This window comes from Carcharhinus amblyrhynchos, chromosome 1 (assembly GCF_965287045.1).
Source record: "Carcharhinus amblyrhynchos chromosome 1, sCarAmb.v2.hapA, whole genome shotgun sequence".
NCBI classification, from domain to species: domain Eukaryota; kingdom Metazoa; phylum Chordata; class Chondrichthyes; order Carcharhiniformes; family Carcharhinidae; genus Carcharhinus; species Carcharhinus amblyrhynchos.
The window spans coordinates 156,080,703-156,097,843 of NC_137324.1; the positions used below are offsets into that span (position 1 = coordinate 156,080,703).

The 17,141-nt window shown below is 43.3% G+C and overlaps 1 protein-coding gene across 2 annotated transcripts in view; it reads left to right on the top strand.

Annotated features, from left to right (window-relative positions):
- Positions 1–17,141, top strand: part of LOC145346622 (alpha-1,3-mannosyl-glycoprotein 4-beta-N-acetylglucosaminyltransferase B-like) — a 249,206-nt gene that overhangs the window by 69,231 nt on the left and 162,834 nt on the right. The window contains exon 2 of one of the 2 annotated variants that reach the window (XM_080194108.1): positions 14,680–14,880. In XM_080194108.1, coding sequence (XP_080050234.1) covers positions 14,680–14,880 — 201 coding nt within the window. The remainder of the gene's footprint in view (positions 1–14,679; positions 14,881–17,141) is intronic. The other variant, XM_080194117.1, reaches the window with a different exon arrangement.

The window sequence follows — 17,141 nt, forward strand, 5'->3', positions numbered from 1 at the left end:
TCCACATAGACTGCGATCCAAGGCCAGAATTGAACCCAGGTCCCTGGCACTGTGAGGCAGCAGGGCTAACCATTATGGCACTGTGCCACCCAATGAGTGGAACTAATTCAGGGCAGTCACTTTGAGAATGGTATGGCTGAGATAAAGCAGGACAATGAAGAACGGGGCACTGCATTTACAGTCAACAGATTATCATCTGTTCCAGTGTTTTGGGAGAAACAGAAACCTCCTTGAAGAGATTGAAACCTGGGGTTGGATTTTGTTTCTCTGTAGGATGAGGCAGGTGGAATGAGAATAGGATGGCTCTCACCTTCTCTAGCTCAATCCAGTGTAGGATGGCCAATTATTAGCCAGCTGGTGGGAAGGAGCTACTTAAGAGAGGGGATTAAGGGTTATGGGGAGAGGGCGGGAATGTGGAACTGAGCCACGACAGATCAGCCATGATCTTATTGAATGGCGGGGCAGGCTCGAAGGGCTAGATGGCCTACTCCTGCTCCTATTTTTTATGTTCTTATGTTGACCAGGACATCACACAGCAGTGGGATAACACCGCAAATCCATCACAGGTAGAGTCATAAGGGCACTCTGCTCTTACAAGCAGTGTTTATTTTTATATTCAAGTCTCAAAAAAGATAAAAAGACGAAATACCATGCAGACACCACACCTTCCCCAGCAGAATCTGCTGGTACACCCAACCATAGTCCCAATCACGGGCCTTTTCCTCCATGCTTGTACCGTCTCATCATAGCTGACGTAAAGGTCCCAAATTTTTACACCCAAAAATTACAGCAGGCGATGAAAAGTTTCAGATGATTAGGTTGTTAATGAATTGAATAGTTTTTGAATTAGTCAATTCAAAATGGCGGATGGGTTGCCGATTTCCATACTCTCTGTAATTTGGGCAGCAGGTGTGGTGACGTTGTAACGCCAGTATGATGTCGTCACACTGGTCTGAAGAGATGGACAGCCCCTATAAAATCAAACTCCTAGAGCCATAGCAGAGATGGGCATAAATTTGGGAGGTTTCAACACCAAGAAACTCAGAGAGGGAAGGGACTTTGGTATTGAGGTGATTGTTTGTAGGGACACATAGATTTCTTCATAAAAGGAGCCATCTTTCATGAGAGGGAAATATGTATCATGTCAGCCAACTGAAAGGCAATAATGGATGTCAGACATTCAGCAGTTTAGGCAGTTAACATTTATTTGGGATTGAAGTTACAAGCAAATGGGCCATCATCTTACTGATAGGTAAAGCAAGCTCAAGGGGCCAATTGGCCTACTGCTGCTTCTAATAAGTATCTTCCTATGTTTAATGAGAATGGAATCAAGAGATTTAAAGCTGAGGCTTGGAAATGAATTGAGCTTAGAGAGGGAAGGGGATAGGCTGGGTAATTGTTGTGCCAGAAGCAATGGCAAAAGATCAGTGCAGCTCTCATATTAGTAGCAGTGGTGGGACCAGGCATAATGGGTCATTAAGGGAAGGCAATGGCCTATAGTGGCATTATCATCAGACTATTAAACTGCTTTGGGGACTTGGGTTCGATTGCCACCACAGCAGATAGTAGAATTTGAATTCAATCAAAAATACCTAGAATTAAGAATCTACTGATGAAACCATTGTCGATCATTAAAAAACCCATCTGGTTCACTAATGTCCTTTAGGGAAGGAAATCTACCTTCCTTACCTGGGCAATTTACCATGGCTAGTCACCCTAACCCGCACATCTTTGGACTGTGGGGGGAAACTGGTGCACCCGGAGGAAACCCACACAGACACGTGTGGTCTACATGTGACTCCAGAGCCACAGCAATGTGGTTGACTCTCAACTGCCCTCTGAAATGGCCTAACCAGCCACTCAGTTCAAGGGCAACTAGGGATGGGCAATAAATACTGGCCAGTCAGTGACACTCATGTCCCGCAAATGAATTTTAAAAAATTCTATCAAATATTATCATTAAAGAGTTTGCCTTTTATTAATGGGGCTGTTAGGTAAGGGCCGCCATTCTTTCTGTGGCTGGAGGGATGAGATGATGCTCATAACAACCTCACCTCAGACTCCCAAACGGAAACAGAACCCTATAAAGTGCAACCTCCACAGGCAGGTAGGCGTCTACTCATATGTAAATATGGCACTTAACCTAAGCCTCCAAATCTGTAAGCTTTAGCAAGTGATGTTCCCAATGGACGTAATACAAGCACCGTTGTCAGAATTGGCTGATGGGGAATTTTTGAGTGCATTGTTTGTTTTTATCCAAGCATTTTGGAAGAATCTTTTGTGACAATAGTCTATGAACCTACTTGATGTTATTCTATCTCAATGGTTAAGTGCAGCAGAGGTCAAAGGTGATTTGCATACTACTTGTTTCCTGCTTTCTATTACTTCCTATAGACTTCAGTACAATGAACCAGTAAAAGGTGCCAACTGACTTCCCCAATATTACTTTAACTGATCACACTCAGATTGTAGAATATTCCTGTCCTGACATCCAGAGCATTAATGGAAAACTTTGTTTGCCGCCATGTGGTTATAATGATAAAATGTCCAGCTTATTCCATGACTGAAGAAGATCCAGTAAGAGAAGAAAGTTTCCTTACAAGAGAAGTAAGACAAGTAATCTAGAGTTTTCCAATTTGTGCAGCTTGACATCTTTGACAAACCTACTACCGAAAGGACAATGACCTCCATTTTGACGTGTACTTTTCCTTCACTTACCCATCTCCTGTCTAGGGTGTTGACTCAGGTACCTTTAACCTTTCAGTTGGGCTTCAGAATGACTATTTGTTATTCACTTGCTATAGTGGACAAGCAATCCCAGCCTGGGTGATGTTAGACATGCACACCCCACGTGGATGCACACGACGGACGCACACCGCACACATGGACACACATGACACACACCCACATGGGCGCACACATTCATACACACACACATACACACATGCGTGTGCACACACATCCACACACGTACAAGAGACACACATGGACACACACACATGCGTACACAGACAGACACCCACGTACAAGATGCACACACAAATGCACGTGTGTATAAGATACACACATATGGACACAAGCGCATGCACATATGCGCACATGCACACACACATGTACAAAATATACACAATCAAAATACACACACATAAGGACATAGACACATTCACACACAGACATAGACACACACAAGATATACACGTGCGGACACAAACACAGACGCACAGACACATTCAAGATACAAACACAGACACTCACTCACATATGTGCACATACAAAATGACAGAAACAAGATCCCAGCTGATCATTGTTTTTACTTCTGCATAGTTGAAGAACATTGAGATTAACACCTCTATCTTTAACTAACCTTTGCGATCAGCTGGTGACCTTCCCTGTGTGTTTCAGGAAGTTAGGAGCCATGCATAAAACATGTGTCCTGGTAAGAGTGGGTGGAGGGGACAGGGAAGGAAATTCAAAAAAATCTACCACATCTTCAGAAACTGAGGATATTTAAAAGACCTGTTTCACAGCAGTCAATGCATTCTCTACTGTTTTGGTCCTCCCAGTAATTGCTTAGTTACCATTTGTTTATAATGATAGAAGTCATATTCCTTTGACTGTTTGAGAGTGCAGCAAGGCCTTGGTTTAACATCTTGTCCGAAAGGGAGCACCTCTGGCAGTGTAGCACATGCTGAATGGTGAAATTGAATTACGTGCTGATGCTTGTGGAGTGGAACTTGAGTCAAATGGCAGGACAATCAATGAGCCAGAAATTCACAGACAGATGGGCTTTACTGAGGCTCTCCAATGCACCTATGGCATTAGCTGTTCAACTTTTGCCTTCTATATTCGACCTTTTCACTTTTCTTTACAGCTCACTGGCTAATCCATTTAGAAATCAATCGGTCTTGTAACCAGAATGGGAGCAGCGCTGGTTTATTGCCCCGATGTCTTGATCTGCACAATCAGCTTTGTTCCTCAATTCTGTATTAGTGGCATCCTGAATTTCAGGTGGTATGAATCCAAATTCCAGTGAAAAGTTTGAATTTTCTTCCTATTAGCTATTTTGTTTTTGTTCTGGGATGGAGCTCAACAAAGTGAAAGATATTAATCCCAAACAATAGAAAATATTTCTGCAATGTTCATCTATTTTCAACATCAAGCATCTGGTACAGCAAAATCTACATTAAGTAGATTTGCATGATGGTTCAGTGTTGACTAGAACATTGGGAATAATTCATTTTTTCATTTTTAAAGTGTAGTTGGATCTTTTATATGTACCTGAGAAGGCAGATCTAATTTTGGTTGACTCATCCAAAGGATGGTAATTCCCACAATACTGCTTTGTAATGCTGTCCTCAGTTACGTATTCCGGTCCTGGTTTGAACCATGACCTTTTGACTTTGACTTTGAAGGAATCCATTAAGTCAGGGCCAGAGCTTACCAACCTCAAGTCAAGGTCTGACTAGTCTGGTGCTCTGAAAACGGTGGCCACGTTATGGGCACCACATCATATTGCAGGGAGGACATGTCGAGAATTAACCAGAGTACTCAAAAACTATGCCTTTATTGTTTGTGCCCAAGAAGAACAACACAGTGGGTCTCATTATGATGTCCAGTTTCCTTAAAACAGCTTCAATTATAGCATTTTGTGGCCAACACATGCCAGTTAAAAAGCCAATAGCATTACAGTTTGCTGTGCACATCCAGCCAATACAATTCAGCATCTTTTCAATTCTTAGTTTGCATATTTATCACTATACACTCAGTCCTTGACGTTTTAGCACACAATGTTCACTAAACATTTTTATCCTCCCTAACCACAAACCGCATCCAGAAGTGGGGCTCAATACTTACTTATCCTGATCAAACAGACCCACACCTTTCACCTGCTAATGGCTGACTCCGACTCCCACAGACTTAATAGCGAGGAGATTTACCAGAATGTTTTTTATTCATTTGTGAGACATGGACATGCTGGCTGGCCAGCATTTATTACCCATCCCTAGTTGGCCTTGAGAAGCTGGTGGTGAGCCCCCGCCTTGAATTGCTGCAGTCCTTGTCCTGTAGGTAGACTGACAATGCCATTAGGGAGGGAATTCCAGGATTTTGACACAGCAGCTGTGAAGGAATGGCAATATATTTCCAATGCAGGATGCTGAGTGACTTGGAGGGGAAATGCTGGTGATGTTCCCATGTATCTGTTATCAGGGCTTGAAAATTGCAGCAATGAGGAAAGATTGGATAAGCTAGGGTTGTTTTCCTTAGAACTGGGAGATGACCAAATTGAGCTGTATAAAATTGAAAGAACCAGATAGAGTAGGCAGGGAAAACCCGTTTCTCCTACCTGAGGAGTCAACTATCAGAGGATTAGATTTAAGATGATTGCCAAAAGAATTACAGGGGTATTAAGACAATCTTTTTCACTCAGAGGATGGTGTGCATCACTGCCTAAATTGGTAATTGAGGCTGAAATGCTTAACTCATTTAAAAGGTATCTGGATCTGCACCTGAAGTCCTGTAACCTGTAAGGCTACAGACAGGGTGCTGCTACGTGGAATGAAAATGAAATTAGCTCATTATTTTCTTATTTGGCCAGTGCAGACACAATGGGCTGAACAACTTATTTTACCATTGACTGCACAGTAGCATTGTGGTTAGCACTGCTGCCTCATAGCACTAGGGACCTGGGTTCAATTCCAGCCTCGGCATTTGCACATTCTCCCCATGTCTGTGTGGGTTTCCTCTAGGTTCTTCAGATTCCTCCCATGGTCCAAAGATGTGCAGGTTAGGTGGGTTGGCCATTCTAAATAGTCTCCTTGACACTAAGGGGCAATCAGGGTAAATATGTGGGGTTACGGGGATAGTACCTGGGTGAAATTATTGCTGGTGCAGGTTTCATGGGCCGAATGGTATCCTTCTGCACTGCAGGGATTCTATGATTTCTGACCAGTAACTTTTCTATGGTTCAATGGAATGCAGTATATTTCTGACGCAAACCAGTTCAGAGCCATCTGCACATTGCGCTAGCATGTTGTTTCTTAATCCTTAAATTTCTTAATGAAGGGAAAGTAGTAGCCTAGTGGTAGTGTCAGTGGACTGGTAATCCAGGTGCCCAGATTAATATTCTGGGAACACAGGTTCAGCAGGTTCCACCATGGCAGCTCCTGGAATTTTAATTCAATTGATTGTTGTGCCTACCGCACAGTCTGTTTTAACCCTTATACGGTGGACAAAGAATTGCGAGTCGACTTCTTGTTAGTACAACGATATTTATTTAAAACACACAATCAATAATCACCCACCTAACCAGCAATAAGTTATCTTACAGAAAATACTAAAGTTCAAGTCTTAACTTTGCATGACTGGCAAGTACCCAAGCAGATATTGGCCTTTACCTATGCATTGTAGTCTGGTCCTTTAATCTGGTCTGGTACTCTGGCTCTGGTCTTCCTCCTTTCTCAGGTGTGGTGGCCATCCTCGCGCTGGTCGTTGTTGGCAATGGTCACCGTTGTTGTAGCTCGTTTGTGGGGTCAGAGAGAGAGAGAGAAAGCTTCTTCTGTTATACAGCACTTTCCGTGTCCTTTTGGGCGGTTTCTTGATTCTTGTCAATCGATCGATCAGGACTTGATCATTCTGATCAAGAAGAGTCCAATCAGGTACTACCACACCAATCTCTGTGTGCATCCAACAAGAAGTCTCACAACACCAGGTTAAAGTCCAGTAGGTTTATTTGGTAGTAAACACCACTAGCTTTCGCAGTGCCGCCCTCCCAACTTCTACCTCCACTGAAGCCCTTTAGTTACTTCGTGTTAACGCAATACATTATTTGTGAAGCACTTTGAGACATTGGGCTACATCAAGACACATTTTCCATGGGCCCTCTTGGCAGTTATTCTGTTTTGTAAGGGGAATATTAGGCTTTTCTACTAATAACTGGAAAAATCTAAAGCCTTAGGAAGGAACACAAAAACATAGGACTAGGAGTAAACCATTCAGAGCCCCTGAGCCTACCCGCCATTCGGATAGATCCTGGCTAATCTGTATCATTTACTCTCTATGTTTTTATTACACCTCATTAATTTGCTTGTCAGAAGTTTATTATTTTAGTTTTGAAATTATTAAGGATATTAAGTCAGAATTCATAATGCATATCTCAATTCTACTTTTCAATGAATGAAAGCCACCTAATAATTGGTGAGAGTTTGTCAGACTCTTTTGTTTTCTGTATTGCAATTAATCCGTGTCTGTGGGACCCTTTGACAACATACCTTTTGCAATTGATTTGAAACTGTTCAACAGCTATTTCTCATATCCATCCTCTGGACCATTCCCTGATGTGTGTGTCTATGCCAATGGCTTTATTGTACATCCACAATGAAGTCTGCAGCATATAACAGTTACATTCCGTAGAATGTTCTTTCAAAGACAGGAGGGAAAGAAGCAATTCAAACAAGCAGTATGGAAAAATTTAATTAGGGTTCCTCCACTGGGGATTTTCACAAGCTGAGTGCATCTGCTGCAGCATAAAACCACAAAAAGCAGCATCCTGGGGAGTCAGAATCCACTGTGCTTCAGGATAATTAGACAGTAGTTATAAAAGAAACTGCATTAGTAAGCATCTGAACATTGAGAATTCTAGATTCTTTTGGCACGAATGTGAGATTTGACAAAAAGTTGATCTATCAGTGCAGTCTCTCACTGCAGCAAACACTCAGTAATAATTTCATTAATAATGAAGGGCCATTACTTAGATTTCAAAAGACACTTTAATAGCACGCTCATGACGAACTCCACTTCACTGATATGGTGAAATCTGAAACCATTACAATGGGTGCAGTGTGTCGGATCAGGTGAGAAAGGCTGTGTGAAACTTACTGGCTTCATTGCTGCCTTTCTTCATCATCCTGACAAACAACACTCGGTTAAATTTAAAGTGCTGGCGAGGACCACACAGCCAGCTGGAGGAACGGGGTGTAAATGCAGCAGCAATGACAGGCATCTGAGATCAAAGGACACCCCCAATCTCAAAATTATATTTAAGGCCTCTCCCACAAGGCAGGTCAACCCCCCCCCCCCCCCCCCCCCCACCCCCACTCCCAGCATCAGGCAATTGAAACACCTCCCAATCCCCACAAGCAGAAGGGGAAAACTCCTCCCCAATGGAGGAGGGTAATCCTTCTGCATGTGTCCCATGCCTTTGCTGCCTGGTAATGCTTAGGGCACTGAGTGCTGGGGGTAATGCCCTGGCGTGTCCCTCAAACCTTGAGGTCTACAGGCACCTCCACGCCCATGGGATGGTCATCAAGACTGGTTTTTGTTTTTGTATAAATTTACACCAGTGTAACATCCCACCTCTGAGGGGTGGAATGGACGGGGGGAGGGGAATGGGGAAAGAAACGGCGTGGATGGCTGTTAACGCCATCAAGCCCATTAATTAGATTCAAATATATTTAATTTTATGGAAATCAGGTTCCACACTCACTAGCCTTGAAGCTAATTACATCACCTCTGGGGAGGTGGGGCTGATCTCAAGCTGAAATCTCACTGGCCCAAATCCTGTCTCTGGCTGCTTGCGAGGTTTAGTGGCCATGTTGGGATTTGTGCCCAAGGCTAATGCAGCCGCTACATCACGGCCAATGTGCTGTAGTACATTACAACATGCAGAGCATCTCTTCAGGAAGACATCTTTTTGGGAAGATAGTGGAAGCAGATACGACAGTGACTTTTAAGGGGCATCTGGACAAATACAAAAATAGGATGGGAATAGAGGGATATGGTCCCTGGAAGGTAGGGGGTTTTAGTTCAGTTGGGCAGTGTGGTTGGTGCAGGTTGGAGAGCCAAAGGGCCTATTCCTATGCTGTAAGTTTCTTTGTTTCAGCCGCCTAGTATTTTCTTTTTTTTAATTCATTCATGGGCCATGGGCATTTATTGTCCAAGCCAAGGACAACTCAGAGTCAACCAGATTGCTGTGGCTCTGGAGTCACATAGGCCAGACCAGGTAAGAACATCAGATTTCCTTCCCTAAAGGAACCAGATGAGTTTTCCAATGATCGACAATGGTTTCATGGTCTTCAGTAGATTCTTAATTCTGGATATTTTTTATTGAATTCAAATTCCACCATCTGCTGTGGCGGGATTCGAACCCAGGTTCCCAGAATATTAATTGAGTTTCTGGGTTAATAATCTAGCGATTTAGGCCATTGCCTAAAATGATACTTGATGGTTTATTTGGTAGTTCAGAAAACAAGGGGATGGTTTGAGGACTGTATCACTGTGTACAATAGTCTCAAGTTTGGAAGAGTAAGAGAGAATGGCCTTCTTGAATCATCTCAGTCCATTGGTGTTGGTACATCCGCAGTGCTCCAGGACTTTGACCCAATGCAGTGAAGGGATGGTGATTATATTTCCAAGTTAGGAAGGTTGGGTTGGGAATCTACAGTTGGTGGTATTCCAGTGCATCTGCAGCTCTTGTTTTGCACGATGGTAGTGGTCTTGGGTTTGGAAGGTGCTGCCTAAGGCACCTTGGTAAGTTCCTGCAGTGCAACTTGTAGATAGTATATACCTCTGCCACTGTTCGTCAATGGCAGAGGGAGTTAATGTTTGTGGATGGGGTGCCATTGAAGTGGGCTGCTTTTTCCTGGATGGTGTCAAATTTCTTGAGTGGTGTTGGAGTTGCACCCATCCAGGCAAGTGGAGAATATTCCATTGCAATCCTAACCTGTGCCTCGTAGATAGTGGGGATATCCGGGGAAAGCTCCTCTTTCGTAGATTACAGTGCATTCAAACTCATTAGCCATGGAAAGAAGAAAGGGAGACTCAATCCAAAGTAATGTACAAGGTGGAAGATGTCTTGCAGTTCAACTGTTGCCAGCGTCAAACTTATCTCACTAACGCAATGTTTATAATTACAGATCATGTTTGAAGTTAAATCTCCTATTTGTCATAAGTTAGATTATATTTTAGGTATCATGATGTTATCAGCTTGTGTTTAGACATTTCAGCTTGGTAACAATCTTCCTTTGTGTCAGAAGGCTGTGCATGAACCTACTTTCAAGTCTTGAGTAGGTGGTTCTGAGGGAGTGCTGCTTTGCCAATTTGGCCACTGCCCTTCAGATAAAATATGAGCTGGAGTCCCCATTCCCCTCCCTGCCCCCACTTCATTTGCCTGTTTTGGGAATTCTGATGAATTTTATAGCACGATAAAGGAGATCAGGGACAAAGGAGAACAGTCATGTGGAGAGACCCGCGAAGCTAGGATTGCTCTCCACATAGAGGAGGCTAAGGAAAGGTTTAAAAAAGGTGTTTAAAGTCATGTTGTGTTTTGAGCTTTTTCCACCAATGGGTGCGGTAACCAAGGGGTACAGATTTAAAATAATTGGCAAAAAAAAACAGAGGGGAGATGAAGAGAAATTGTTTTGTGGAGCACCTCCTTAAAAAATATTTGAAATATTTCAACAGGTAGTTGAAATACTCCAAAAGGCAGTCAGATATATAAAAATTGGAAGGAATTAAATATCAGTCTCTGGACCCCAGATGCCCCACAACACTTGATAGGCAATGTAATACTTTTTGAAGTATAAGCAGTCTTGTAATTAAATAAATGATCAAATAATTTGTTTGATCTTGGTTGAGGGATCGGTATTAACCAGGGCAGTCAGAGGATTGGCTGTTTAATAGGAAGCAGAGAGCTGGTATCAATGGGTGTTATTCTGGTTGGCAGTTGGTGACTAGTGGAGTGCTGCAGGGATTGGTGCTGGGGCCTCAACTATTTACCATTTATACAGATGATCTGGAGGAGGGGGCTGAGTGTAGGGTGACGAAATTTGCTGATGACACGAAGATGAGTGGAAAAGCAAATTGCGTGGAGGGTGTGGAAAGTCTGCAGAGGGATCTGGATAGGCTGAGCGAGTGGGCGAGGACCTAGCAGATGGAGTATAATGTTAGCAAGTGTGAGGTTATCCACTTTGGCAGAAATAATAGTAGGAGAGATTATTATTTAAAAGGCGAAAAGCTGCAGCATGCTATGGTGCAGAGAGACCTGGGGGTCCTTGTGCACGAGTCGCAAAAACCCAGTCTGCAGGTGTAGCAGGTGATCAAGAAGGCGAATGGAATGTTGGCCTTTATAGCGAGGAGGTTAGAATATAAAAGTAGGGAGGTCTTGCTGCAACTGTACAGGGTACTGGTGAGGCCGCAGCTGGAGTACTGTGTGCAGTTTTGGTCGCCGCACTTGCGGAAGGATATATTGGCCTTGGAGGGAGTGCAGAGGAGGTTCACTAGGCTGATACCGGAGATGAGGGGGTTAGACTATGAAGAGAGGCTGAATAGACCGGGTCTGTACTCATTAGAGTTTAGAAGGATGAGGGGGAATCTTATAGAGACGTATAAGATTATGAATGGGATGGATAGGATAGAGGTAGAGAGATTCTTCCCGCTCAGAAAGGACAGCAGGACTAGGGGGCACAGCCTCAAGATAAGGGGGGGTGCAGTTTAGATCAGAGTTGAGGAGGAACTTCTTCACTCAAAGGGTGCTGAGTCTCTGGAATTCTCTTTCTGTTGAAGTGGTGAGGCTACCTCGCTAAATATATTTAAGTCATGGGTAGATAGGTTTTTGATAGACAAGGGAATTAAGGGTTATGGGGGGAAAGTGGAACTGATCCACTTCAGGTCAGCCATGATCTTATTGAATGGCGGGGCAGGCTCGAAGGACTAGATGGCCTACTCCTGCTTCTATTCCTTATGTTCTTATGTACATGATTGTTTATTATATATCAGACAAAACAAAGAGAGTTGATATTTTTACTGAAAAGATCTATACTTTCCATTGACGTGCACCCGAAGCCTGAACTCTGATTCTAACCTGGCAGCGTGAGAATGTCTCCCAGTCTCTTAGGGATCAGTGTTCACCTGTCCCACGATTCTGGGCCACATTCTGAAGGGCAAATTTTCCTGTTCCGCCTGCCACGGGAATCATAACGGGTGAGGGGCAGACCATGGAAAGGTCCGTTGATGTCGGTGAGATTTTCTGGTTTGGGGGCATGCATGGCTGGAAAATCCCACCCAGAGATCCTGGAGCTTTTTCTGTGCAGAGCTACAAGTGGTTGTGGTAATTGTCCTCCCAGCATGCTGTTTGGAACTCATTTCCTGAACCTTTTATAAGGCAGACACAGGACTGGGCCTGCTGAACTGTGGTCCTAGGCAGGGACTAGTGTGTGTACACCACAGAATGCAAATAAAACCATTACTGTAATAAACTATATTCCTTTCCAGCCGGGCTTCCTGCATCATTGTAGAGTTCTCCTTAATGTTTTGTTCAATGTTGATTCTTCAATCTACATTACTGAAACAGATTACGTGGATTTTTGTTGCATTGCTGTTTGAGAGGCAGTGCTGTGTGCAAGGTGGCTGCCGTACTTCCCACTTTAGAACAATGACCACACTGTGAATGTTAATTGGCTGTAAAAGTGCTCATAACCTTGAGTTTATTGCAGGTTCTACGTAAATAGAAGTTCATTTGTTTTTTGAAGTTGTGAATTTTGGATGTCAGGGCTGGAGTTTACATACACCAGATAGGTAAGCAGGAATCTTGGAACCATCTCTGTGGTAAACAAGGTGATTGGATGTTGGTGCCAGTATTCCAGGATGTAGATGATATTCATCTGGTCGCCTGGTTCCCCAATGGAATGTCGAAATATACATCTAGGAACAAGATTATTCCCATTCAGCGCCAGATAACTCTGCAAATCAACACTTAATAGGTGGTGTTGAGTGTTGACTTAGCAAGATAAGGAGCAAGATGTTTATGTTGAAATTTAGCTAGTTCATTGCCAACAGGACATAGCATATATGTGGGAACCCCTAAACTTTGTCCCAGCCATCTTGCGCCAAAGTTCTCCAGATTTGAATAAGTGAAATACTTTACTGTGCTACGTTCCATATTAGACAAACAGAAACCCTGTGGGAGAGTGTATGATAAGGTACCACTTAAGCATGTTGATGGAATTCAATGCATCTCAGACTCCTGGCTGACCTGGAAAGAGAACTTCCTAGGTTTAAAACCCATGAGGGCAATGGTTAGTGACTGTCTACTGGTGAGCACCAATACTGCTCTGCCATTGGAAGTTTAGAGGTCAATAAATTTCACCCCAGTTGCATACCCTCAAGGTGCACACAGGTCACAGGGATGCCTGGTAGTGCTGTCATCGCCAGGCACAGCAGCAGACTCCCACCCCACCAGACTCTTGAAAGGAGGCAAGGATCCAAGCTGGTTGGAGAAGCAGAAACCGAGACACAGCACTTTTCTTTATCAAGAGTGTTTATTGGTAGGTCTCATAGCTCGTCTCCCACACACCCAGTGTCCCAGCTCCCCAATTTCTATGTGCTTAAAGTACTTATTAAACAATGCCCTTCACCTGCGCGTCCTGATGTACTATTACTATGCATCTGTATATTATATACTATAACATATAATTAACAGCAAATATTCCCCACCTGGGCAGAAATAGTTACTCTACCTTCCACACACCCAGTACTGATTCTCTGCCTCACTTCACAAATTTCCACCCTGTACCATGAGGCTTGATCTTATGTAGGCAATGCTGGTAAAAGACGTGATTCCTTTACCATTTTCTTCCATATCACAACATGTATAAAATAGCTGCCGGACGGAATTTTATGTTGTTGTGAATAAAGGACGACGCTGATGGAAGACTGACCTCGGCGAGATTATTACAGTAAGAAGTCTCGCAACACCAGGTTAAAGTCCAACAGGTTTATTTGATAGCAATATCAAAGTGCTATCAAATAAACCTGATAGCTATTTCAGAGTGCTATTTCTTCATCAGGTGAGACATTTGATGAAGGAGCAGTGCTCCAAAAGCTTGTCCTACCAAATAATCCTGTTGGACTTTAACCAGGCATTGTGAGACTTCTTACTGCACTTACCCCAGTCCAATGCCGGTATCTCCACTTTGAGATTACACTTGGAAAGAGTTTTGTTTGACGTGGAAGTCAAACTTTGCCTTGAATATATTCAGTGATCCAGCCCCCACTGCTGTCGGTTGAAGACAATTCCAAAGCCGAGTGACCCCCCACACCCCCCCCACCACCTCCCCCCCGCCAAAAACACCACCTCCCCCCCCGCCCCCCGCAAACACCACCTCGCCCCGAGCAATAATGTATAGTGGGTATAAAGCAAAGGTGTTTTACAATTCCTCCAACTTTCATTTCCTTTGAACTCAATTTAATATAATGTCAGGAGGGATGTTGAAAGGTCTATTAATTCACAATCTTATTTATCAGCTTTCTATTCCAATACACTCTGGCCATGCTGACTATGTAACAACAGTGGCTACACTTTAAAAGTACTCCTTTGACTGTAAGACATTTTGGAACATTCTGTAGTTGTGAAAGTGGCTTAATCAATGGCAAGTGTTTCTTTTTCGTACCGTTAGAAGTCAACAAGGAAAATGGTTTGTGTCTTCAACCAATTCCATCATGTGAGTGGTCTCCCCACACTTCTTCTCCACCTCAGCCTAATAGAAGTCATCACCTCAAAATTGAGACCATAGAGTCCCCTCACTGCAACCTGACGAGATGGTTAAAGTGCATTACTTTCATACTGGATCTCTGTAATTTAGTTGAAATGCAGGGGTAGAATAACAACCTTTCTTATTGTTTCAGGAGGTGAAGATGAAGTGACTGCATACCAACAGGAACTTCAGGAACTCAGTAACAGAATGCGGAAGATGGAGGAAGAAAATTTAAAATATTCTATGCAACTGAAACTTCTCTTGGACAGAATTAAATATACAGTAGCTGAGGAGAAAAAGGCAATGATAAACACAACTAAGAATTTGTCTAAGCTTTCAGGTAAAACTCATGGTAAATATACTTATTTTCCCTGGTTTGCCCATTTAAATGATAAATACAGTAGATCTGATTTCTCCAATGTTTCTACATTGTTTTGGAGAAGGGCTCATTTAGATTTAATGCTTCTGGTTCTGTGTAACAGCAAGGCTCCACCACTGGCCCCAGTCTATCATTATTCCTTTTATTCCAGCCTGGATGGTGTCCTGTTCTTGAAGGTCCACCTTATATATACTTTGCCACCTCTTCTATGGCCAACCTGTCTTCTTTTTAGATCTGATAGCAGCCACTCTGGCATGCCAGGGAGGCAAAATATGTGTCTGGTCAACCTCAAACATCCCTATATCATAATGTATTGCATGCACCTCTCACGAGTCTCTCTAGCACTTCTTCATATGTGATGTTTTCCCTCCATGTGTTGCCCCAGGATCTTAAGTAAGCAATGCTGGTGAGAGACATCCCATTTAAGTGATGAGTGCTAGTACTGACAGCAGAGTGATGCCCCTCCAGTTGTTGCAGTCACTAAAGTTCCCTTGCTTTGGCAGATTTGAAGATTACTCCTCACCTTCAGCCGAATGTCCTCCACAGGCCAGATCATGATTAACAGGTCCATGAGCTCTGCTGTGATTGTGTTCTTGTCATGTTTCGAGCACTCTGCTAGCATCTCATCAACCCTGGTGCCTTGTTATTCTTCAGGCTGTTTGGAATTCTTATCAGACAATATCTCCCTAACTGATGTTTAACCATTGAGCTGCAATTCATTGAGCTGGTGTTGGACTGGTTGAGTATCTCCCCAAAATGTTACATTTATGTTGCCTCCTGCTCCTCATCTCTCACTCGCATCCTATTGTTCTTGCCCTTCATTGGTACAGTGCTGTTACTTCTTAATAACAGTTAGTTACCATATGATCCTGTATGTTGTCTTGGAGTCATTCTGATTTTCTTGCCTCTTGTGTCTCCCTGTCTTTTAACTCTATCTATCCTTGATTGTCCCTCCTGTAGCTCTTCTTTGTGACTTTATCCAGTTTTGTGGATCATAGATCATAGATCATAGAACCCTACAGTACAGAAAGAGGCCATTTGGTCCATCAAGTCTGCACCAACCGCAATCCCACCCAAGCCCTACCCCCATATCCCTACATATTTTACCCACTAATCCCTCTAACTTACACATCTCAGGACACTAAGGGGCAATTTGAGCATGGCCAATCAACCTAACCGGCACATCTTTGGACTGTGGGAGGAAACCAGAGCAGCCGGAGGAAACCCACGCAGACACGAAGAAAATGTGCAAACTCCACACAGACAGTGACCCAAGCCGGGAATCGAACCCAGGTTCCTGGAGCTTTGAAGCAGCAGTGATAACCACTGTGCCACCGTGCTGCCCTATAGAACCATTGAATCCCTACAGTGCAGAATGACGCCATTTGGCCCATTGAGTCTACATCAACTCTCCGAAAGACCATCTTGCCCAGGACCACACCACCTCCCCCCCACCCCCACCCCCACCGCCTAGCCCCGCAGCCACATGCATTTACTACAGTTAATCCACCCAACCTACACATGATTGATTTGACTTGATTAATTATTGTCATGTGTATTATTATATAGTGAAAAGTATTGTTACTTGTGACAAAGCATACCATATGTAAAGAAGGAAAGGAGATAGACTACATTCTGCACTTACAGTCATAGCTAGGGTGTAGAGAAAGATCAACTTAATGCAAGGTAGAACCATTCAAAAGTCTGATGGCAGCAAGGGAGAACTGTTCTTGAGTCAGTTGGTATGTATCATCAGACTTTTGTATCTTTTCCCCGACAAAAGGCAGTGGAAGAGAGAACGTCTGAGGCGCATGCTGTCCTTAATTATGCTGGCTACTTTTCTGAGGCAGTGGGAAGTGTAGACAATGTCAATGGATGGAAGACTGATTTGAGTGATAGATCGGACGTCATTCATGATCCTTTGTAGTTTCTTGCAGTCTTGGTCTGAGCAGGAGCCATACCAAGCTATGATGCACCGTAGAAAGAATACTTTCAATGGCGCTTTTGTAAAAGTTGATGAGAGTTGTAGATCAAATTTTCTTAGCCTCCTGAGGATAAAGAGGTGTTGGAGGGCTTTCTTAACAGTAGCCTCTCCATGGAGAGATCAGGACAGGTTGTTGGTGATCTGGACCTCTAGAGATTTGAAGCTCTCGACCATTTCTACTTCGTCCCCATTAGCATATTTTCCACTATGCTTCCTGAAGCCTTTTGTTTTGTATATCTCTTTTTTTGTT